Raw genomic sequence first — 24,514 nt, 5'->3', positions numbered from 1 at the left:
CTAATATTTCTGGATATGGAACCAAGTCTAATTCAACACTGGAGCTGAGAACTGCACATGTCACAAAATGGACTACATGAAACTAGGCTGGCATAAAAAAAAAAACAAAACACACTGCATAATCCCTTTCTTATAGTCTAATTTACTTGGTTATCAATTTTGTAATGTTGAACAACATTTTTTTCTAAACTCCAAAGCATTAAAGAGGTCACCTTTTCCATGAGAATGTAAGGATTGTGTGGGTTCCCTGTAGTTGAAAGTTACCACCGGACCATAACTGAAGTGGCTGATATCAAGAAATCTTACCAATGGCTTGAGAGGGCTGGTCTGAAGGACACACAAAGGCTCATCCTGGCTGCACAGGAGCAGGCCCTGAGCACTCGAGCAATAGAGGCCCTGATCTCCCACACCAGACAAGACCCACGGTGTAGGTTGTGCAAAGAGGCTCCTGAGACAGTCCAGCACAGAACTGCAGGGTGTAAGATGCTGCAGGGAAATCAAACATGGAGCGACATAACCAAGTGGTGGGCATAGTGTACAGAAACATCTGTGCAGAGTACGGGCTGGAGACCCCATGGTCAAGCTAGGAAACATCTCCAAAGGTTGTGTGGAGAACGACCGAGCCAAGATCCTGTGGGACTGTGGTGATGGACCAACCAGACATAGTGGTGGTGGATAAGAACAGAACAAAGCCAAGAGATGGAACATCAGGAAAAAGGAACACGAGAAACTAGAGAAATACAAGGGACTCGAGGAGGAGCTGGAGAAGGTCTGAAGGTGAAGCATCAGTGGTGCCTGTGGTGATCAGAGCACTCAGGGCTGTAACCCCCAAAACTAGGGATGGGCATTCGATAAACATTTTCTTCATCGAACATAGGGAGAATGAACGATTAATTATCAATTAATCATTAACGTTTTTATATTAAAATGATCATCATTATTATTACTATCTCCACTACCAATCTGCATAAATAAATTCAACTTTACGACATATAAACCGTAACCACTATAGAGCCACAACAGCCCGTTTGATATTATGTGTATAAACTTTGTGCAAGTCTCACAGAAACGAAACTTAAAACCGCATGGCTCATTTGCATAAACTAAGCAAAGAAAAAACAGCTCTTGTGCACCGATGTGGTCAACTTCTGTCGGACTAAAGGACACGACTCAGTGGAATACAGGCTAGTGTGACCATATTTGCGTTTGTCAAAACCAGGACACCGTACGGGGGGTGGGAGGTGGAGAGGGAGGGAGGTGCCTTGTCGTCGACATTNCTGTGTTGGCTCACTCGTGCCATCACTGATCACACAAAGTTAACGTTATCTTTGATTTTTCTGCTCTTGTTATATGAAATAAACTCTAAGTGTAAATAAAATACCTCATGTTCATTCAAGTGATGAGGATACTTTTTCCGCTGTACTTTTCCAAATGTCTCAAGACAAATAGCAGCAATTTTGGCCTGTTATGAATTCCTCTCCATGATGTAATGGGTAAAGTTTTTAGGTGCAATTCATTTTGTAACCAGAAAGGAACTTCAGGTCAGAGGATCGATTTCCGCTCGGACCAAGTTTCTGCCGTTGTGTTCTTAGGTGAGACACTTCACCTGCATTGACTACGGGGAGGATATGGCACAGGAGTCAGTGGGACCACGGATCAGGCAGAGCAATGGTGTGGGTCTACACGGTACAGGTCACTTCTTCACAATATCTGACTTACCTTTAGAGTGGAAATTTTTATCTTTTTATTCAACAGAAATGTGCAAAATTTAATTGCCATTGGATGTAGCCTTAGTTGAGGAGTAAGTGTCAGTCTTAAATTGATGTAGGTTTTTGTTGCGATATTAAAAATAATGAGTAGGGTATCTCATATTGTTGTCTTTTTAAAGAGGATGTATTAGGCAATTATTATTATTGTTTTAACTTTCTACCATGTATTAATGTTCTGTGGTGGATACCTTTCATTTACATTAAGTGTATTATGGCATACATAATTTAATTCTTTGTCTAGTTAGTTAGTGGAGCTGTTAAGGACCAAAATAGTTCGCTTTTATGGCACAAGCATGAAACTTTGCCAGATTACGAATGCCCCCAGGACTAATATTTCTGGATATGGAACCAAGTCTAATTCAACACTGGAGCTGAGAACTGCACATGTCACAAAATGGACTACATGAAACTAGGCTGGCATAAAAAAAAAAACAAAACACACTGCATAATCCCTTTCTTATAGTCTAATTTACTTGGTTATCAATTTTGTAATGTTGAACAACATTTTTTTCTAAACTCCAAAGCATTAAAGAGGTCACCTTTTCCATGAGAATGTAAGGATTGTGTGGGTTCCCTGTAGTTGAAAGTTACCACCGGACCATAACTGAAGTGGCTGATATCAAGAAATCTTACCAATGGCTTGAGAGGGCTGGTCTGAAGGACACACAAAGGCTCATCCTGGCTGCACAGGAGCAGGCCCTGATCTCCCACACCAGACAAGACCCACGGTGTAGGTTGTGCAAAGAGGCTCCTGAGACAGTCCAGCACAGAACTGCAGGGTGTAAGATGCTGCAGGGAAATCAAACATGGAGCGACATAACCAAGTGGTGGGCATAGTGTACAGAAACATCTGTGCAGAGTACGGGCTGGAGACCCCATGGTCAAGCTAGGAAACATCTCCAAAGGTTGTGGAGAACGACCGAGCCAAGATCCTGTGGGACTGTGGTGATGGACCAACCAGACATAGTGGTGGTGGATAAGAACAGAACAAAGCCAAGAGATGGAACATCAGGAAAAAGGAACACGAGAAACTAGAGAAATACAAGGGACTCGAGGAGGAGCTGGAGAAGGTCTGAAGGTGAAGCATCAGTGGTGCCTGTGGTGATCAGAGCACTCAGGGCTGTAACCCCCAAAACTAGGGATGGGCATTCGATAAACATTTTCTTCATCGAACATAGGGAGAATGAACGATTAATTATCAATTAATCATTAACGTTTTTATATTAAAATGATCATCATTATTATTACTATCTCCACTACCAATCTGCATAAATAAATTCAACTTTACGACATATAAACCGTAACCACTATAGAGCCACAACAGCCCGTTTGATATTATGTGTATAAACTTTGTGCAAGTCTCACAGAAACGAAACTTAAAACCGCATGGCTCATTTGCATAAACTAAGCAAAGAAAAAACAGCTCTTGTGCACCGATGTGGTCAACTTCTGTCGGACTAAAGGACACGACTCAGTGGAATACAGGCTAGTGTGACCATATTTGCGTTTGTCAAAACCAGGACACCGTACGGGGGGTGGGAGGTGGGAGGGGAGGGAGGTGCCTTGTCGTCGACATTGAGCGACTCTCACCCGGCAAAGCTTTTGTGTCCTGATTAGCTTTTTCCCACTGGACACAGAAACATATGTGCTGCTTTGTACACTGTGCACATGGCCTCCCACTTGTCTCAATCAGAACGGAAAGTGGGGAATTTCTTGTACAAGTCATTGTTAAATATACATTTGTGCTTCGGCATGTTGCAGGCTGACCGACTGTTTGTGTCTGATCGCTCCTTCTGAGTGCAGAGAGCTACGAGAGCCGCTCAGTTTAATGGCCCAATGAAAGGTAATGAAAACCTGAACATTTGCATCACTTTATAAAAAAAAACCCGGACAGCCAGGACAGGACATGGAAAACGGATGTTTTGGTCACCCTATGCTACGCACAAACAACCTACACTCGGTTTGTCGATTAAAAATGAACGTAATCAACGAAATTCTTAATGATCAATTATTGATTAATCGCCTAATCATGCCCATCCCTACCCCAAACTGGAGGAGGCTACAACAGATCCCAGGAAAAACAACAGAACATCTCATTCTGAAAAAGTGCAGTACAAGACAACAAGAACAGCAAAGGTCACGCACTCCCAGGCCTCTGGGAGAGGAGGCGAGCTGGATGAGAGAGACCAACCAAACCAACAAAAATACATACATTAAACAAGTGCATTATGTATGTTTTCAGATGGAGGGTCCTTCAGATGCTTTTACCATGGAGATGTTCTTGCTGAGAAAGCCGTTGGTACAGAGAAAGCACTTGTTCATATAAGTAGGTAGTCTATTTAAAAACCTTTAATATCCTTAATGCAACCTCATTTTACCATGAGTAGTTTTATGTATTTTAGCATGTTAGTGTGTGTGGGTGTGTGTGTGTGTGTGTTTGTGTTGTTTGGTTGTGTGGAGTCGGGCAGTTGTGTGTGTTGGGTTCGGTGGAAATACGGGATTGTTTTTAATCTCTGTAAAGCACTTTGTGTTACATTTTTGTTTTAGAAGTGCTTTATAAATAAAGTTTTATTTGATTTGATTTGATAAAAGTACTTCAAGAGTGAAAAAATGCATAGCACACTCAGATGGTTGATGTCCAAAAGTTTATTTATTTTTAAAATAACGTTTCGGCAAAAAAAGCCTTCATCAGATATTTTTCTTGCTTTGAACCACAGCACACAGAATGGTTGCCAACCCAGGTGCCCATACACCCCTTCAATGAATGGGAGGTCCCAAAGTGAGGTCACCCAGTGGGTTCAGCCCACTCTACAACAAGAAACAACAGTTTAGATATTTACATAAAAAACATTTTATAAAATACAGAATAATAAAATACAGAAAAAGTCCATCACAGAAAACATCTTAGATCAAACTCCACATTCAGTCCGTGAGGAGTGAGAGTCTTAAGTTGGTGAATCCAGAAGTGTTGTCTTTTTGACTGGAGCATTTCTAGATTCACCACAGGAGAAGGTGATCATATAAATCACAGACTTGGTGTTGCAGGATATAATTCCTCTGATCAGTATTTCTTTGCCAGTGTGAGGGTGTTTAAAACTGTTGCAGTGATACTTGTAGTTACACTTACACTTATTTTTTTTCAACCAAAACTTTAAATGTAGCATATAAAGCATAAAGAGTATTCACCTCACAATAACTGATCATGTGTATTTATAGTCAGGATTTGGAAGTACCGTATTTTCCGGACTATAAGTCGCATCAGATTATAAGTTGCGCTTTTGGGAGAAATGTATTTTGTAAAATCAGAGACCAGGAACCGACATTTCATCTTGAAAGTCAAGTTCTAGTAAAAACAACAGAACAGAGAACAACAGGCTGAATAGGTGTTAATATGTTAACATAACATATGAACAGTTATGTTCTGTTGTTTATGCTATAATTAACTGAATAAGTTTACCAAACTCACTCAGTCTCATTCCAACTCACTAAATCCATTGAATTCTTTCTCTGTGTCACTTCTGCACAACCTCCGGAGGTAAATCATAAATTCATGAGGTAAACAGAGCGCCACTTCCTCTTCTGTGTAACTGTCGTCAGGCTCAGCATCAGTTCCAGTTAGAATTATTCCAGCCTTTCTGAATCCACAGGATGGTTTCGATTGTCACTGAAGTTCAGGCTTTGTCGATTCATCCAGTGACTTCCAGGAAAGTTACATGGTGCACCCGCCCGGTTACCATGAAGCTGTACTCTCCATCCCCGCTTTCCGCCAGTCAACCACAAGTCGCAAGTCTCGCTCACTCCAAACTTTCTTTCTGCCGCTCGATTACTGTTTTCGGCTGAATATTTCACTATTTACAGTGAGACAGCAGCTTTTTCTACAGGAGGCATGTAGTAGAGTGCGAAGTGACAGTGGTACAGGAGTAAAAGTAATACTAGATACTGACACATGAGCCTAGAGCGCCCTCTCATGGCTGTCTGTCTGAAAGTTTTAACATATAAGTCACACCAGGACCACCCAAAACATGAAAAAAAGTGCAACTTATAGTCTGAAAAATACAGTATAAAAATGGCATCAATGATTATTTGGTGTATTTTCTGTTACTATAATTTAAACCCTGTGTATGTTTTACAGGTGCTGATTGTTGTCAACTAAGTGATCTGTTCATTACAACTCCACGTCAAATGGAGGCTCTGAGTGGCTCTTGTTTACAGATCCCATGCACCTATACTGCTCCATTCAAATACATAAAGAAAGCATTCCCTGCCACTGGCATGTGGTTTAAACAGAATTATGTGTATGGTACAAGTTCAGCGTTTTCAGTCAGTGGAAACCCCAATATGTCTTATCCTATGAATTTCACTGGGGATCTGAAAAACAAAGATTGCAATACAATGTTTTATAATTTAAGCCAAAGCCATGAAGACATATATTACTTTGGATTAGTAACAGAATTCTTTACAAACATAGCTGTTTTTAACCATCTTCAAATAACAGTCAGAGGTAAGACACTTTTCCTATAATTTATTTGACTATTATAAAGCAGAGAGTGAACCCCGCATCTTCATTTTCTAAATTTTTATTTTAAATCTTCCAACTTCAAGTTATTTTGTGTAGTTTTCTTATTCAATTTAGAATATGTATGCGTATCTGATTGTTATTGTCATTACTCATTCATAAGGTTTAAATTTTAGTGAACTACTTTTGTTCTTTAAAATGACCATTACATAATTTTCTGATCTATGTTATAATGTGGAGGAGTTCAAGTATCGCAGGGTCGTATTCACGAGTGAGGGGAGGATGGAGCGTCAGATTGCCAGATGGATCGGTGCAGCGTCAGCAATGATGCAGTCACTGTATCAGACCGTTGTGGTAAAGCGGAAACTGAGCTGAAAGGTGAAGCTCTCGATTTGGTCATGAGCTCTGAGTAATGACCGAAAGGACAAGTGGATACAAGCGGTCGAAATGAGTTTTCTCTGCAGGGTGGTTGGGTGCTCCCTTAGAGATAGGGTGAGGGGCTCAGTCACACAGGAGGAGGAGGTGAGGTCAGGAGGTGTTCTGGGCATGTCCCACCGGGAGGAGGCCCTGGGGAGGACCCAGGACACGCTAGAGGGACTATGTCTCTCAGCTGGCCTGGAAACGCCTCTGGGTCCCCCCGGAGGAGCTGTAGGAAGTGTCTGTGGTGAAGAAAGTGTCTATATTCCCACAGCCCCCGTGTTCCCTCATTTCTAAGTTTTTTGTTTGTTTGTTTTTTTCTTTCCTAAATTAGGCCCTACGTTCTCACATATCCTTTATCATCAATTTGCATCAAATTTTATTCCCATTTCTCCCAATTTGGTCGTCAATTACACTCAACCTGTTCTCTAGCAGCAGGTGACTACAGATGTAATGTAGAGGTCATGGTGCAAAGGATCCTAGGGTGAAATGACTCTGAATCATCCCTTTAACACTTTAGGCGCCAGAGTTTTTTTCCCCAAAATGTTTGATTTTGACACTATTGTTAAGTCCTGGTTAAGTCCTGGTTCAGTCCTGGTTTAGCCCTGGCTTAGTCTTATTTTCATCCTGGTTTAGTCTTGGTTTAGACCTGGTTTAGTCCTGGTTCAGCGCTATTTTCATCATGGTTTAGTTTTATTTTCATCCTGGTTCAGTTCTGGTTTAGTCCTGGTTTAGACCAGGTTTATACCTGGTTTAGTCCTGGTTTAGCCCTATTTTCATCCTGGTTGAAACCTGGTTTAGCTTGATTAATATTTGACACCCTATTTGGCAAAATTGGCCGTTTTATTTAGAGCGGGATCTTGTCAACTTAGTTGACAGTGGCGCCTAGAGGTATAAAAATAAAAAAGTCCTGAATTAGAGTTTCATTTTGAGAAAATTCTTAGAAATCAGAAAAATCTTAGAAATGTGGGAACATAGGGCTAAAGCTCACAAGAGTAAATTTAGTGTAATATAGGCCCTTTAATATGTTTTCCAAATGATTGTTTCTCTTCCCAGACTTTCCCAGGAGCCCCACAATCGAAGTCTCTGGTAATCAGACAGAGACAGAGGTGCTGACTATAACCTGCTCGGCTGTCACTCCCTGTCCACTCGCCCCTCCTCTCCTCACATGGGACCCCCACCAAGACACTGCCCACATCACAGAAACCAACGCAGACCGGACCCTTACCACTAAAATCACACAGAACATCAGTGTGACAGACGCCCATGATGGACTTGTGATAAAGTGTAACGCGTCGTATCCTGTGAGGCGAGGATTCAAAATGTCCAGCAGTAATGTCACCCTCAGTGTCTCATGTGAGTGAAACACGCTGATGGACTCTGTTATCATAATAAAATGTATTAAAACTGCAAGAAGATGTCATTGCTTTTCTGAAATGTTCCACAGTAGTGCATCTTTTCTGTGCGTCCTCAGATGGCCCAAAAGACACCTCTGTTGCGGTCAGTCCGTCCGGTCCACTGTCAGCAGGTGAGTCAGTGGCGCTGAGCTGCTCCAGCAGAGCCAAACCTCCTGTCCACCTCTTCACCTGGTTCAGACACAGTCCAAAGGGAGCAGCCCGAGTGAGCCAGGGACACACGTACAGCTTCAACTTCACTCAAGACGGACAGTACTATTGTGTGGCCTCAAATACACTGGGAAACGAAACATCTGCGGTCATTACACTGAGTAAAACAGGTATGTCACTCAGTATTCTCTCAAGATTTTTTGATTTCATGTATTTATTTTGGACAAGCAGACATTTACATTCTCATACAATGGCACATATAACATAAATAAAATAAAATAACCACAACAAAAAATTTGCCCAAAAAAGAGTGGGAAGAATATGTATTTAAAGGTTGTATGTAGGATTTTTTTTTTGTTTCAAATTGTCAGTTAAAGTTTAAAACACCATTACAGAGAAGCAGCATCCTTGTAATTATGATGACCAAAAAAAAAAAAAAGAATGAAAATCTATCAACTGTGGACGTGTTGTGGCCAGATAAACATCAGCCAATAGATAATGAGGCTCCCTCTTTATCTATTGGCTGTTGGGTTGTTAATCAAACTCCCTACGTTTCTAGTGTAACTGACTCGGGATTATGTGGTTTATGCAGCAGTTCTTAGAGGCTTTTTCAGGCTTCCTTGCAGTTTGCACAAAGTTTGTTGCGATGGTGGACGAGAATCCATGACTGGTTCACCGCAAAAGAAAGTCCATTTTTTAGGTCACTGAAAGAAGAAGAGAAGGGGAAAAGGAGTGAAGACAAACTGACTGTGACTGAAACAGATGAAGGGTCTTAAAACTGACACGCTGGTCACTAAATTACATCTAGACAGGTCACTTCAGAAGTAATTCTAGATGCGTGCTGGCTGTAAACATGCAGGATTTCTAGAGTAAGGAGGCAGGAGGAGGTGTTTCTACTGAGGGAGCTGTAGAGGAGGGAGGTGGTGTCACACACATGCACAACATTTGAAAAAGGACTGTCACTGTATTTCTCTTCCCTTAAAAAATTCTCTATACAACCTTTAATCCTACCGCGACTCTTCTAATCTAACACAATGAGCTTTCTTTTGCTTTTTTCAGACATTTTGCAAGAAGCTGCATATAAGATAACTTTTATTTCAGTAAATAATCCGAATAGCCTGTCTACATGCACACACACACACACGCACACGCGCACATGCACATGCACACACACACACATATGCACATACAAAAGCACACACACATAATGTCCACACTGTCACCAGCCCATCACCGTTGTCCTTATTTGCATGTAATCTTTGATCGTAATGTTTGTCTTGTATCTTGTATCTTATTTTGGTTCCCATTTCTTAATGTAATGTAATGGGAAAAAAAAAAAAGAACCTTTATTTGGTGAAATTCCAGATGGGAGATTCTGTCCTTTGTCACGTGCTGCAGGTGTGAACCAGAGAGGTGCCATCAGATGACCCTCTGTGGTTTTACATCATACATAAAGGCTATTTTCAGACTGCAGGGCTTAATGCTCAATTCAGATTTTTTTTTGTGAAATCCTTTTTTTTTCTTGCGAGATCCTTCACATTTCCAATTAAATGCGACTTGTATGTGATCTCCAGTGTGAACTTTAAATGCCTCCAAAGTGTCATGTGCGTTGGAGGACACGATGACGTCATACGCAGCGAGTGTGCTCAGTGTTTACGGAAGTCGCTTAAAAGCTGGGCTTGTCTCCCAAAATCTGGTCCAGTTCTTGGTAAAATGGACAGGTTACACGTCCATGGCTACTTCGTTTGTTTGAGACTCTTGTATTTGGCTCACAGGTTCTTTTATTTTTGTTGATATTTCGATAATACCCCACTAATCTGGCCTAAATACAGTGATCCCCCCAAATATTAATAAACTCTCTAACCTCGCTTTCTCTCCATTGACTAGACTCCAGGCTTGACGTTTAGGTGGGATGAATGTGACCTGACCGTTCAGACTGCAGTCGCATGTCAAAAGATCGGATATGTATCAGTTTAAGGAGCACATATCCAAGTTAGTGGAGCAGTTAAGGACCAAAAAAGTGCCCAATTGTTCACTTTTATGGTACAAGCATGAAACTTTGTCAGATTATTATCATCCCTAGGACCAACATTTCTGGATATGGAAGGCTCCAGTCTGTGTGGTGAACAATGGAGAGATATTGTGAATAGGTAGAAACAGAGAAAGATTTAAAAAGAAAACATTTAAGATTGAACTACAACTGGACAATGCAGCATAAGGCATAAAGGTGCACTATATAACTTTTTGGTCGGAGTCCACCACCTGCTTGTTTCTATGGATATGTCATTGCTCTCCCTGGAATGTTCCACAGTAGGACATTAAATAGCTCTACTTTACATTCATTCAATTACAGGTGGTTTTACAGCTCAAAAATACATAAATGACCTCTAACTTGGTCTGGTTTCATTTCCATGATAAGAAAAAACACTGTGACACATTCCAGATAAAGCAATGACATCTCCATTTGATGAACCCTCCACCAGAAAAGTTACACAATGCACCTTTTTAAAGTAAATTTTATACATGGTATTGCAAAGAAAGAAATAGTCGCATAGTTAGAAGGCTACGTTCAATATAGTAAACAAAGCATACATAGAGAGATTTTAAAAAGGCATTTAATATTACAACAAATACATCTGGACAATGCAGACATTAGGCTTCAGTGTATGGATAATGGATCCTAATTTAAGTAAGTTTTTCAGGTAAAAATATGTATAAAAAGTATATTACTTTAATTGAATCTTATAAAGACATACAGTAATACAAAATACATATACTTTAGTGCAAATTCAATACAAAAAGGAATCACTTCATAAGGCCTTGTATTCTAGTTTATTTCTTTCTTTCATTTGGTTCGTGTATGTACGGTATTTGGAAATAAGTATATAAAAGAAGGCTTTTAAAATTGTAGCAAATACTACATCTGGTAAATACACAAAATGAGCTTCAATGTGGACAATGAAGTAAGTACCACAAGGTCATTAAATGTACTTCTTACAAAAGACTTGAACAAGGGCTTTCTCTGCAATAACTGAATCTGATTAATAATAATCTGAAGAATCCGTGTATGATTCATTCATTCGTTTTTCATTATAAAACCAAAAATAAGAAAACGAAAAAACAACAGTTTTCTTCATGGACCAGACCGGGACCAGAGCGGGACTGAGACAGAGACCAGACCGAGACTGAGATCAGAACTGTAACCGGGACCAGACCGAGACTGAGACCAGACTGGGACCGGAGCAGGACTGAGACCGAGACCAGACCGAGACCAGACCGAGACCAGTCTGAGACTGAGATCAGAACTGAAACCGGGACCAGAGCAGGACTGAGACCAGACCAAGACCAGAGCAGGACTGAGACCGAGATCAGGCTGGGACCATACCAGAGGCTCAGTGCCCCCCGCAGGGCCGGAGCTCGAAGCTGAGGCTCAGACCCCGTGGAGGCTCAGAGTCAAAGCTCAGAGTCCGCTCGGAGTCCGCTCTGGTCCTGCTTTGGTCCCGGACCTGGATCAGTCCTGGTTCAGTCTGTATGCATCACGGAAGTCACGTAAACAGGAAACGGCCATTATCCGTTTTTTCCATTCTTCATTTAAACACAAAATCGAAAACTGAAAAAAATGAATCATTATCCGTTTTTTCATTTTGGTTTTGGAGACAAATAATGAAGAAAACTGTTGTTTTTTCTTATTTTTGGTTTTCTATTGAAAAACGAATGAACGAACGATACAGGGATTCTCCATCTCGGTCTTTGCTCTTCCTGTACTACACTTTTCTGGACTGAGAAGCCTGATATTTTTCCTGGTATCTGCTGTAGCCTCCTCCAGTTTGGGGGTACAGTACCGAGTGCTCCGAACACCATAGGCACCACTGATGCCTTCACCTTCCAGGCCTTCGCCAGCTCCTCCTTGAGCCCCTGGTATTTCTCTAGTTTCTCATGTTCCATTTTCCTGATATTACCATCACTTGGTATTGTGATGTCCACCACCACAGCTTTGTTCTGTTCTTCTCCACCACCACTATGTCTGGTTGGTCCATCACCATCCTGTCAGTCTGTATCTGGAAGTCCCACAAGATCTTGGCTCAGTCATTCTCCACAACTTTTGGAGGTGTTTCCCACCTTGATCCTGGGGTCTCCAGCCCGTACTCTGCACAGATGTTTCTGTACATTATGCCTGCCACTTGGTTATGTCGATCCATGTTTGCTTTCCCTGCAGCATCTTACACCCTGCAGTTCTGTGCTGGACTGTCTCAGGAGCCTCTTTGCACATTTTACACCGTGGGTCTTGTCTGGTGTGATAGATCTGGGCCTCTATTGCTCGAGTGCCCAGGGCCTGCTCCTGAGCAGTCAGGATGAGCCTTTGTGTGTCCTTCAGACCTGCCCTCTCAAGACATCGGGAGGATTTTTTTAAAATATCAGCCAGTTCAGCTATGTTTTGGTGGTATGCTGCCATGATGGTCCCTCCAGCACCTCTTTTCTCTGAACTCCAGTGTCTGAGACATTCTTTGAGCACGTCATCTGTCGGGGCCTTGTCCTTAATCGGAATTAAAATTCTCATGCTTGTACCATAAAAATGAACTATTTTGGTCCTTAACAGCTCCACTAAGTAGCCTGGGTCACAACTGAAAAAAATTTAATCTGTGTCATTCAGACTGTCATTAAAAGATCAAATACAGGAGCCTTCAGGCTGCAGTCTGAACGTAACCTTAGTTATGCACTTACACCTGTGTAATTCTTCTGAATAATAAATATCAAAGTGCTAATTATACAAGAATATGAAAAAGAGATAAGAGATGAAACAAAAGTTCATTCAGACTGAATGATCTTTAACTTTAGAACCTGGTGTTGTGAGTTGGATTGGCCCCTACAACGTCGTGAAGCTCTGTGGAATTATACTGCTCTACGGCTCCCTGGTCCTTTTTGAATGGTGAGACTAAAACTTGACTCTTGTGAGGTTTAAGCCATGTTCTAATGCTGTTACCTCCTCGAAAACAGACCTGGAGTTGTGTTTTGTTTCACACATGTTTGAACAGCCCTTTATTACTATCGTATTTTTCGGCTAGCACTCATGCCTCACAGCAAAAAGGTTCTGGGTTCGATCCCTGCGTCTTCCGGGCCTTTCTGTGTGGAGTTTGCATGTTTCTCCCCGTGTTGGGTTTCCTCCGGGCACTCCGGTTCCCCCCATCAACCCAAAACATGCTGCAGGTCTCCATAAACAGTTGATGTCAAGGTCAGTGAAATACAATCAATTCAATCATTGTGTGTCCTGACCCAAGACACTTCACCCACATTGCCTAGTATGAAATTGGTGTGTGTATGTGTGTGTGTGTGTGAGTGATGGTGGTGGTGGTCAGAGGGGACCGATGGCGCTGATTGGCATGGCAGCCGCTTCTGTCAGTGTGCCCCAGGGCAGCTGTGGCTACAATAGTAGCTTACCATCACCAGGGTATAGAGTGAATGAATAATGCTGAATAATGCTCTGTAACGTGTCTTTGGGGACAGAAAATATCTGTGAAAAGCGCTACATAAATAAAGACTTACTTATGTTCTGTTGTTTATGCTATAGTTATCTGAATAACTGCTATTATGTTAACGTATTCATGCCTATTCAGTCTGTTGTTCTCTGTTCTGTTGTTGTTACTATAACTTGCCTTTCAAGATGAAATGTCAGTTCCTGGTCTCTGATTTTATAAAATAAATTTCCCCAAAAAGTGCGAAGTATAGTTCGATGCAAATTATATATGTTTTTTTCTTCTTCATTGCGCATTTTTTTGGCTGGTGCGACTTATATTCCGAAGCGATTTATAGTCCAAAAAATATGGTAGTCTGTCTCTGGCTCTTAGCTTTAGTTCAGTGGAGAGGGGGCTGAAATGAACCAAATGATTCTAGTGAAGGTGTATGAGGTGTAAAAACATAGTGGAGCACTTCCTGTATTACCGTGTGACACAAGATGGAACAGAGTGTATTGTGTAACAGAAGGACATGACTTAAATATGCAGGGTTTGTGTGTTAAACATGTGAATGAAACAAAACACAACTCCAAGCCTGTTTGTTATGAGGATTCTAACACAGCAGATCAGAAAACAACGTAATATGGGCCTATGGGTTAAAATGAAATTCTTTTTTTTTTTTCAGCTGGTTTAGAACAACTTATGCAAAGAAACAGGAACAGGTAAAAGTGTAATACCTCTTTGTCATGCTATTTAACTAACTTCTCTTTGCCTTGTTGTTCACAGAGACCAGATGCAAATGTCCGCAGTGCCATTCCAAGTCAATCTTAAAACTTGTTTTTTTAAAACTGGCTTATGTTGTATTTTATCATACACCTGCAAACCAATACATACTAGAGTCGGCTTATATTGAATAGTGCTTATGCATTTATATGGCAGAAAGTTAGTGCAGTTTATAGTAGGTCTAAGTAGGGCTGGGTACTGAAGCTTGGTTGCAAGTGGGAAAGAACCAAAAAGATTCAGTAAGTACTGCTACCGAAAAAACTAACATCCCAACTTTTGGTTCTTTGGCTTTACATGTCCACATCAATGAGCCACGAACAGAGTTCCCACTCTTTTTCACTGAGAACATTTCAAAACTTTTCCATGACTTTTTCATGACCTAAAGTAAATTTTCCATGACTTTACGGCACCTACATGTGTAGAATTTATCATACTTTTAGGGCTAGATATGAAATGTTAACCCTTTCCACGCACCTTATGGTTTGGGATAGTAGTTTTTTAACATTGAAAATCCTATCAGTGCATTTATTGTTGTCTCTTTTAAACAAAAGGCACATACCTTCAGAAATAATAATGGTCTAATGAGAACTTAACAGAACGCTGTAGTTGTGTCAAAGACATACTGAAATTCCATGACTTTTCCAAAACTTTCATTAAATTTACAAAATCCCATGACTTTTCCAAGCCTGGAAATTACATTTTTAATTTCCATGACTTTTCCAGAATTTCCATGACCGTGGGAACCCTGCAGTAAACACACCAATTTATCAATACGTGTAGTTAATAAGATTAACTGAGATTCAGGAGCAGGACCACGCCTCCTGACCACACACACTGACAAAAATTTGGTTAAATAAAACAAAAGTAATGTGGCAGTACAACATAAAAACTGAAATGAAATTCCTTTTCTTTCTCTCTTCCTTTTTTTCTCTCCCATTTTTCCTATACTTAAACTAATATTATTTTCACCATCATCATTTCCTTTCATCATCTTTTACTATTTATTACAAACTCAAAGCATCATTTTAAAGACATTTTCCCTCCCTCATTTTTAAATAAACATTTTTAATCCCTATACTTAAACTGAATTAACATAGTTATAACATAATTCAATGATTGAAAAGTATTTTATTAATAATATTGGCTATTAATTTACATTTTAAAAAATACAGGCTCCAAAAAAGGATCGTTCAGGAACCAGTATCGGTATTATTAAAGTACTGGTATCGAAAATAATAATAATAATAATAATCAAGCGGTACCCAGCCTTATGTTATTCCTGAGTCAAACTCTTCTAATTTGTCAAGAACTAATTCCAGCCTGATGAAGAAGCTCTGAAGACTGTGTTGGCTCACTCGTGCCATCACTGATCACACAAAGTTAACGTTATCTTTGATTTTCTGCTCTTGTTATATGAAATAAACTCTAAGTGTAAATAAAATACCTCATGTTCATTCAAGTGATGAGGATATCTTTTTCCGCTGTACTTTTCCAAATGTCTCAAGACAATAGCAGCAATTTTGGCCTGTTATGAATTCCTCTCCATGATGTAATGGGTAAAGTTTAGGTGCAATTCATTTTGTAACCAGAAAGGAACTTCAGGTCAGAGGATCGATTTCCGCTCGGACCAAGTTCTGCCGTTGTGTTCTTAGGTGAGACACTTCACCTGCATTGACTACGGGGAGGATATGGCACAGGAGTCAGTGGGACCACGGATCAGGCAGAGCAATGTGTGGGTCTACACGGTACAGGTCACTTCTTCACAATATCTGACTTACCTTTAGAGTGGAAATTTTTATCTTTTTTTATTCAACAGAAATGTGCAAAATTTAATTGCCATTGGATGTAGCCTTAGTTGAGGAGTAAGTGTCAGTCTTAAATTGATGTAGGTTTTTGTTGCGATATTAAAAATAATGAGTAGGGTATCTCATATTGTTGTCTTTTTAAAGAGGATGTATTAGGCAATTATTATTATTGTTTTAACTTTCTACCATGTTATAATGTTCTGTGGTGGATACCTTTCATTTACATTAAGTGTATTATGGCATACATAATTTAATTCTTTGTCTAGTTAGTTAGTGGAGCTGTTAAGGACCAAAATAGTTCGCTTTTATGGCACAAGCATGAAACTTTGCCAGATTACGAATGCCCCCAGGACTAATATTTCTGGATATGGAACCAAGTCTAATTCAACACTGGAGCTGAGAACTGCACATGTCACAAAATGGACTACATGAAACTAGGCTGGCATAAAAAAAAAAAACAAAACACACTGCATAATCCCTTTCTTATAGTCTAATTTACTTGGTTATCAATTTTGTAATGTTGAACAACATTTTTTTCTAAACTCCAAAGCATTAAAGAGGTCACCTTTTCCATGAGAATGTAAGGATTGTGTGGGTTCCCTGTAGTTGAAAGTTACCACCGGACCATAACTGAAGTGGCTGATATCAAGAAATCTTACCAATGGCTTGAGAGGGCTGGTCTGAAGGACACACAAAGGCTCATCCTGGCTGCACAGGAGCAGGCCCTGAGCACTCGAGCAATAGAGGCCCTGATCTCCCACACCAGACAAGACCCACGGTGTAGGTTGTGCAAAGAGGCTCCTGAGACAGTCCAGCACAGAACTGCAGGGTGTAAGATGCTGCAGGGAAATCAAACATGGAGCGACATAACCAAGTGGTGGGCATAGTGTACAGAAACATCTGTGCAGAGTACGGGCTGGAGACCCCATGGTCAAGCTAGGAAACATCTCCAAAGGTTGTGGAGAACGACCGAGCCAAGATCCTGTGGGACTGTGGTGATGGACCAACCAGACATAGTGGTGGTGGATAAGAACAGAACAAAGCCAAGAGATGGAACATCAGGAAAAAGGAACACGAGAAACTAGAGAAATACAAGGGACTCGAGGAGGAGCTGGAGAAGGTCTGAAGGTGAAGCATCAGTGGTGCCTGTGGTGATCAGAGCACTCAGGGCTGTAACCCCCAAAACTAGGGATGGGCATTCGATAAACATTTTCTTCATCGAACATAGGGAGAATGAACGATTAATTATCAATTAATCATTAACGTTTTTATATTAAAATGATCATCATTATTATTACTATCTCCACTACCAATCTGCATAAATAAATTCAACTTTACGACATATAAACCGTAACCACTATAGAGCCACAACAGCCCGTTTGATATTATGTGTATAAACTTTGTGCAAGTCTCACAGAAACGAAACTTAAAACCGCATGGCTCATTTGCATAAACTAAGCAAAGAAAAAACAGCTCTTGTGCACCGATGTGGTCAACTTCTGTCGGACTAAAGGACACGACTCAGTGGAATACAGGCTAGTGTGACCATATTTGCGTTTGTCAAAACCAGGACACCGTACGGGGGGTGGGAGGTGGGAGGGGAGGGAGGTGCCTTGTCGTCGACATTGAGCGACTCTCACCCGGCAAAGCTTTTGTGTCCTGATTAGCTTTTTCCCACTGGACACAGAAACATATGTGCTGCTTTGTACACTGTGCACATGGACTCCCACTTGTCTCAACCAGAACGGAAAGTGGGGAATTTCTTGTACAAGTCATTGTTAAATATACATTTGTGCTTCGGCATGTTGCAGGCTGACCGACTGTTTGTGTCTGATCGCTCCTTCTGAGTGCAGAGAGCTACGAGAGCCGCTCAGTTTAATGGCCCAATGAAAGGTAATGAAAACCTGAACATTTGCATCACTTTATAAAAAAAACCCGGACAGCCAGGACAGGACATGGAAAACGGATGTTTGGTCACCCTATGCTACGCACAACAACCTACACTCGGTTTGTCGATTAAAAATGAACGTAATCAACGAAATTCTTAATGATCAATTATTGATTAATCGCCTAATCATGCCCATCCCTACCCCAAACTGGAGGAGGCTACAACAGATCCCAGGAAAAACAACAGAACATCTCATTCTGAAAAAGTGCAGTACAAGACAACAAGAACAGCAAAGGTCACGCACTCCCAGGCCTCTGGGAGAGGAGCCGAGCTGGATGAGAGAGACCAACCAAACCAACAAAAATAAGATACATTAAACAAGTGCATTATGTATGTTTTCAGATGGAGGGTCCTTCAGATGCTTTTACCATGGAGATGTTCTTGCTGAGAAAGCCGTTGGTACAGAGAAAGCACTTGTTCATATAAGTAGGTAGTCTATTTAAAAACCTTTAATATCCTTAATGCAACCTCATTTTACCATGAGTAGTTTTATGTATTTTAGCATGTTAGTGTGTGTGGGTGTGTGTGTGTGTGTGTTTGTGTGTGTGTGCGTGTTTGTGCGTGTGTGTGTTTGTGTTGTTTGGTTGTGTGGAGTCGGGCAGTTGTGTGTGTTGGGTTCGGTGGAAATACGGGATTGTTTTTAATCTCTGTAAAGCACTTTGTGTTACATTTTTGTTTTAGAAGTGCTTTATAAATAAAGTTTTATTTGATTTGATTTGATAAAAGTACTTCAAGAGTGAAAAAATGCATAGCACACTCAGATGGTTGATGTCCAAAAGTTTATTTATTTTCAAAATAATGTTTCGGCAAAAAAAAGCATCAGATATTTTTCTTGCTTTGAACCACAGCACACAGAATGGTTGCCAACCCAGGTGCCCATACACCCCTTCAATGAATGGGAGGTCCCAAAGTGAGGTCACCCAGTGGGTTCAGCCCACTCTACAACAAGAAACAACAGTTTAGATATTTTACATAAAAAACATTTTATAAAATACAGAATAATAAAATACAGAAAAAGTCCATCACACAGAAAACATCTTAGATCAAACTCCACATTCAGTCCGTGAGGAGTGAGAGTCTTAAGTTGGTGAATCCAGAAGTGTTGTCTTTTTGACTGGAGCATTTCTAGATTCACCACAGGAGAAGGTGATCATATAAATCACAGACTTGGTGTTGCAGGATATAATTCCTCTGATCAGTATTTCTTTGCCAGTGTGAGGGTGTTTAAAACTGTTGCAGTGATACTTGTAGTTACACTTACACTTATTTTTTTTCAACCAAAACTTTAAATGTAGCATATAAAGCATAAAGAGTATTCACCTCACAATAACTGATCATGTGTATTTATAGTCAGGATTTGGAAGTACCGTATTTTCCGGACTATAAGTCGCATCAGATTATAAGTTGCGCTTTTGGGAGAAATGTATTTTGTAAAATCAGAGACCAGGAACCGACATTTCATCTTGAAAGTCAAGTTCTAGTAAAAACAACAGAACAGAGAACAACAGGCTGAATAGGTGTTAATATGTTAACATAACATATGAACAGTTATGTTCTGTTGTTTATGCTATAATTAACTGAATAAGTTTACCAAACTCACTCAGTCTCATTCCAACTCACTAAATCCATTGAATTCTTTCTCTGTGTCACTTCTGCACAACCTCCGGAGGTAAATCATAAATTCATGAGGTAAACAGAGCGCCACTTCCTCTTCTGTGTAACTGTCGTCAGGCTCAGCATCAGTTCCAGTTAGAATTATTCCAGCCTTTCTGAATCCACAGGATGGTTTCGATTGTCACTGAAGTTCAGGCTTTGTCGATTCATCCAGTGACTTCCAGGAAAGTTACATGGTGCACCCGCCCGGTTACCATGAAGCTGTACTCTCCATCCCCGCTTTCCGCCAGTCAACCACAAGTCGCAAGTCTCGCTCACTCCAAACTTTCTTTCTGCCGCTCGATTACTGTTTTCGGCTGAATATTTCACTATTTACAGTGAGACAGCAGCTTTTTCTACAGGAGGCATGTAGTAGAGTGCGAAGTGACAGTGGTACAGGAGTAAAAGTAATACTAGATACTGACACATGAGCCTAGAGCGCCCTCTCATGGCTGTCTGTCTGAAAGTTTTAACATATAAGTCACACCAGGACCACCCAAAACATGAAAAAAAAGTGCAACTTATAGTCTGAAAAATACAGTATAAAAATGGCATCAATGATTATTTGGTGTATTTTCTGTTACTATAATTTAAACCCTGTGTATGTTTTACAGGTGCTGATTGTTGTCAACTAAGTGATCTGTTCATTACAACTCCACGTCAAATGGAGGCTCTGAGTGGCTCTTGTTTACAGATCCCATGCACCTATACTGCTCCATTCAAATACATAAAGAAAGCATTCCCTGCCACTGGCATGTGGTTTTAAACAGAATTATGTGTATGGTACAAGTTCAGCGTTTTCAGTCAGTGGAAACCCCAATATGTCTTATCCTATGAATTTCACTGGGGATCTGAAAAACAAAGATTGCAATACAATGTTTTATAATTTAAGCCAAAGCCATGAAGACATATATTACTTTGGATTAGTAACAGAATTCTTTACAAACATAGCTGTTTTTAACCATCTTCAAATAACAGTCAGAGGTAAGACACTTTTCCTATAATTTATTTGACTATTATAAAGCAGAGAGTGAACCCCGCATCTTCATTTTTCTAAATTTTTATTTTAAATCTTCCAACTTCAAGTTATTTTGTGTAGTTTTCTTATTCAATTTAGAATATGTATGCGTATCTGATTGTTATTGTCATTACTCATTCATAAGGTTTAAATTTTAGTGAACTACTTTTGTTCTTTAAAATGACCATTACATAATTTTCTGATCTATGTTATAATGTGGAGGAGTTCAAGTATCGCAGGGTCGTATTCACGAGTGAGGGGAGGATGGAGCGTCAGATTGCCAGATGGATCGGTGCAGCGTCAGCAATGATGCAGTCACTGTATCAGACCGTTGTGGTAAAGCGGAAACTGAGCTGAAAGGTGAAGCTCTCGATTTGGTCATGAGCTCTGAGTAATGACCGAAAGGACAAGTGGATACAAGCGGTCGAAATGAGTTTTCTCTGCAGGGTGGTTGGGTGCTCCCTTAGAGATAGGGTGAGGGGCTCAGTCACACAGGAGGAGGAGGTGAGGTCAGGAGGTGTTCTGGGCATGTCCCACCGGGAGGAGGCCCTGGGGAGGACCCAGGACACGCTAGAGGGACTATGTCTCTCAGCTGGCCTGGAAACGCCTCTGGGTCCCCCCGGAGGAGCTGTAGGAAGTGTCTGTGGTGAAGAAAGTGTCTATATTCCCACAGCCCCCGTGTTCCCTCATTTCTAAGTTTTTTGTTTGTTTGTTTTTTTCTTTCCTAAATTAGGCCCTACGTTCTCACATTTCCTTTATCATCAATTTGCATCAAATTTTATTCCCATTTCTCCCAATTTGGTCATCAATTACACTCAACCTGTTCTCTAGCAGCAGGTGACTACAGATGTAATGTAGAGGTCATGGTGCAAAGGATCCTAGGGTGAAATGACTCTGAATCATCCCTTTAACACTTTAGGCGCCAGAGTTTTTTTTCCCCAAAATGTTTGATTTTGACACTATTGTTAAGTCCTGGTTAAGTCCTGGTTCAGTCCTGGTTTAGCCCTGGCTTAGTCTTATTTTCATCCTGGTTTAGTCTTGGTTTAGACCTGGTTTAGTCCTGGTTCAGCGCTATTTTCATCATGGTTTAGTTTTATTTTCATCCTGGTTCAGTTCTGGTTTAGTCCTGGTTTAGACCAGGTTTATACCTGGTTTAGTCCTGGTTTAGCCCTATTTTCATCCTGGTTGAAACCTGGTTTAGCTTGATTAATATTTGACACCCTATTTGGCAAAATTGGCCGTTTTATTTAGAGCGGGATCTTGTCAACTTAGTTGACAGTGGCGCCTAGAGGTATAAAATAAAAAAAAGTCCTGAATTAGAGTTTCATTTTGAGAAAATTCTTAGAAATCAGAAAAATCTTAGAAATGTGGGAACATAGGGCTAAAGCTCACAAGAGTAAATTTAGTGTAATATAGGCCCTTTAATATGTTTTCCAAATGATTGTTTCTCTTCCCAGACTTTCCCAGGAGCCCCACAATCGAAGTCTCTGGTAATCAGACAGAGACAGAGGTGCTGACTATAACCTGCTCGGCTGTCACTCCCTGTCCACTCGCCCCTCCTCTCCTCACATGGGACCCCCACCAAGACACTGCCCACATCACAGAAACCAACGCAGACCGGACCCTTACCACTAAAATCACACAGAACATCAGTGTGACAGACGCCCATGATGGACTTGTGATAAAGTGTGTAACGCGTCGTATCCTGTGAGGCGAGGATTCAAAATGTCCAGCAGTAATGTCACCCTCAGTGTCTCATGTGAGTGAAACACGCTGATGGACTCTGTTATCATAATAAAATGTATTAAAACTGCAAGAAGATGTCATTGCTTTTCTGAAATGTTCCACAGTAGTGCATCTTTTCTGTGCGTCCTCAGATGGCCCAAAAGACACCTCTGTTGCGGTCAGTCCGTCCGGTCCACTGTCAGCAGGTGAGTCAGTGGCGCTGAGCTGCTCCAGCAGAGCCAAACCTCCTGTCCACCTCTTCACCTGGTTCAGACACAGTCCAAAGGGAGCAGCCCGAGTGAGCCAGGGACACACGTACAGCTTCAACTTCACTCAAGACGGACAGTACTATTGTGTGGCCTCAAATACACTGGGAAACGAAACATCTGCGGTCATTACACTGAGTAAAACAGGTATGTCACTCAGTATTCTCTCAAGATTTTTTGATTTCATGTATTTATTTTGGACAAGCAGACATTTACATTCTCATACAATGGCACATATAACATAAATTAAATAAAAATAACCACAACAAAAAATTTAAAGGTTGTATGGAGGATTTTTTTTAGTTTCAAATTGTCAGTGAAAGTTTAAAACACCATTACAGAGAAGCAGCATCCTTGTAATTATGATGACCAAAAAAAAAAAAAAGAATGAAAATCTATCAGCTGTGGACGTGTTGTGGCCAGATAAACATCAACCAATAGATAATGAGGCTCCCTCTTTATCTATTGGCTGTTGGGTTGTTAATCAAACTCCCTACGTTTCTAGTATAACTGACTCGCCTGTGCGCCGGGATTATGTGGTTTATGCAGCAGTTCTTAGAGGCTTTTTCAGGCTTCCTCGCAGTTTGCACAAAGTTTGTTGCGATGGTGGACGAGAATCCATGACTGGTTCACCTCAAAAGAAAGTCCATTTTTTAGGTCACTGAAAGAAGAAGAGAAGGGGAAAAGGAGTGAAGACAAACTGACTGTGACTGAAACAGTTGAAGGGTCTTAAAACTGACACGCTGGTCACTAAATTACATCTAGACAGGTCACTTCAGAAGTAATTCTAGATGCGTGCTGGCTGTAAACATGCAGGATTTCTAGAGTAAGGAGGCAGGAGGAGGTGTTTCTACTGAGGGAGCTGTAGAGGAGGGAGGTGGTGTCACACATGCACAACATTTGAAAAAGGACTGTCACTGTATTTCTCTTCCCTTAAAAAATTCTCTATACAACCTTTAATCCTACCGCGACTCTTCTAATCTAACACAATGAGCTTTCTTTTGCTTTTTTCAGACATTTTGCAAGAAGCTGCATATAAGATAACTTTTATTTCAGTAAATAATCCGAATAGCCTGTCTACATGCACACACACACACACGCACACGCGCACATGCACATGCACACACACACACATATGCACATACAAAAGCACACACACATAATGTCCACACTGTCACCAGCCCATCACCGTTGTCCTTATTTGCGTGTAATCTTTGATCGTAATGTTTGTCTTGTATCTTGTATCTTATTTTGGTTCCCATTTCTTAATGTAATGTAATGGGGAAAAAAAAAAAAAAAGAACCTTTATTTGGTGAAATTCCAGATAGGAGATTCTGTCCTTTGTCACGTGCTGCAGGTGTGAACCAGAGAGGTGCCATCAGATGACCCTCTGTGGTTTTACATCATACATAAAGGCTATTTTCAGACTGCAGGGCTTAATGCTCAATTCAGATTTTTTTGTGAAATCCTTTTTTTTTCTTGCGAGATCCTTCACATTTCCAATTAAATGCGACTTGTATGTGATCTCCAGTGTGAACTTTTAATGCCTCCAAAGTGTCATGTGCGTTGGAGGACACGATGACGTCATACGCAGCGAGT

The 24,514-nt window shown here is 40.7% G+C and overlaps 1 protein-coding gene across 3 annotated transcripts; it reads left to right on the top strand.

Moving 5' to 3' along the window:
* The first annotated feature begins 5,108 nt into the window (after window positions 1–5,108).
* LOC110153716 (vascular cell adhesion protein 1-like) lies at window positions 5,109–22,479 on the top strand. Of its 3 annotated transcripts, none has more exons than XM_055159252.1 (6): window positions 5,110–6,270; window positions 7,759–8,058; window positions 8,177–8,437; window positions 13,104–13,194; window positions 14,403–14,439; window positions 14,504–15,941. In XM_055159252.1, the coding sequence occupies exons 1-6, from the start codon at window positions 5,952–5,954 to the stop codon at window positions 14,546–14,548; spliced, it is 1,053 nt and encodes a 350-aa protein (XP_055015227.1). In that variant the 5' UTR covers window positions 5,110–5,951; the 3' UTR covers window positions 14,549–15,941. The 3 variants fall into 3 exon arrangements, with proteins under 3 accessions (XP_055015228.1, XP_055015227.1, XP_055015229.1); XM_055159254.1 differs by having other exon boundaries at window positions 6,145–6,663; XM_055159253.1 differs by lacking the exons at window positions 14,403–14,439; window positions 14,504–15,941 and adding an exon at window positions 22,382–22,479 and having other exon boundaries at window positions 5,109–6,270.
* The last annotated feature ends 2,035 nt before the right edge of the window (window positions 22,480–24,514 follow it).

Source organism: Boleophthalmus pectinirostris, unplaced genomic scaffold (assembly GCF_026225935.1).
Source record: "Boleophthalmus pectinirostris isolate CB_2022bp ecotype Guang Dong unplaced genomic scaffold, ASM2622593v1 HiC_scaffold_23, whole genome shotgun sequence".
Lineage (NCBI taxonomy): Eukaryota > Metazoa > Chordata > Actinopteri > Gobiiformes > Gobiidae > Boleophthalmus > Boleophthalmus pectinirostris.
Note: the sequence above shows the minus strand (reverse complement) of the source record. Positions and strands in the feature narration are given on the sequence as shown.

Coding starts and splice junctions, on each gene's coding strand:
- LOC110153716 (XM_055159252.1), top strand. CDS start 5,952: ATGGAGGCTCTGAGTGGCTCTTGTTTACAGATCCCATGCACCTATACT. Junction 8,059..8,176: donor TGTCACCCTCAGTGTCTCAT/GTGAGTGAAACA, acceptor GTGCGTCCTCAG/ATGGCCCAAAAGACACCTCT. Junction 13,195..14,402: donor TCCCTGGTCCTTTTTGAATG/GTGAGACTAAAA, acceptor TTTTTTTTTCAG/CTGGTTTAGAACAACTTATG.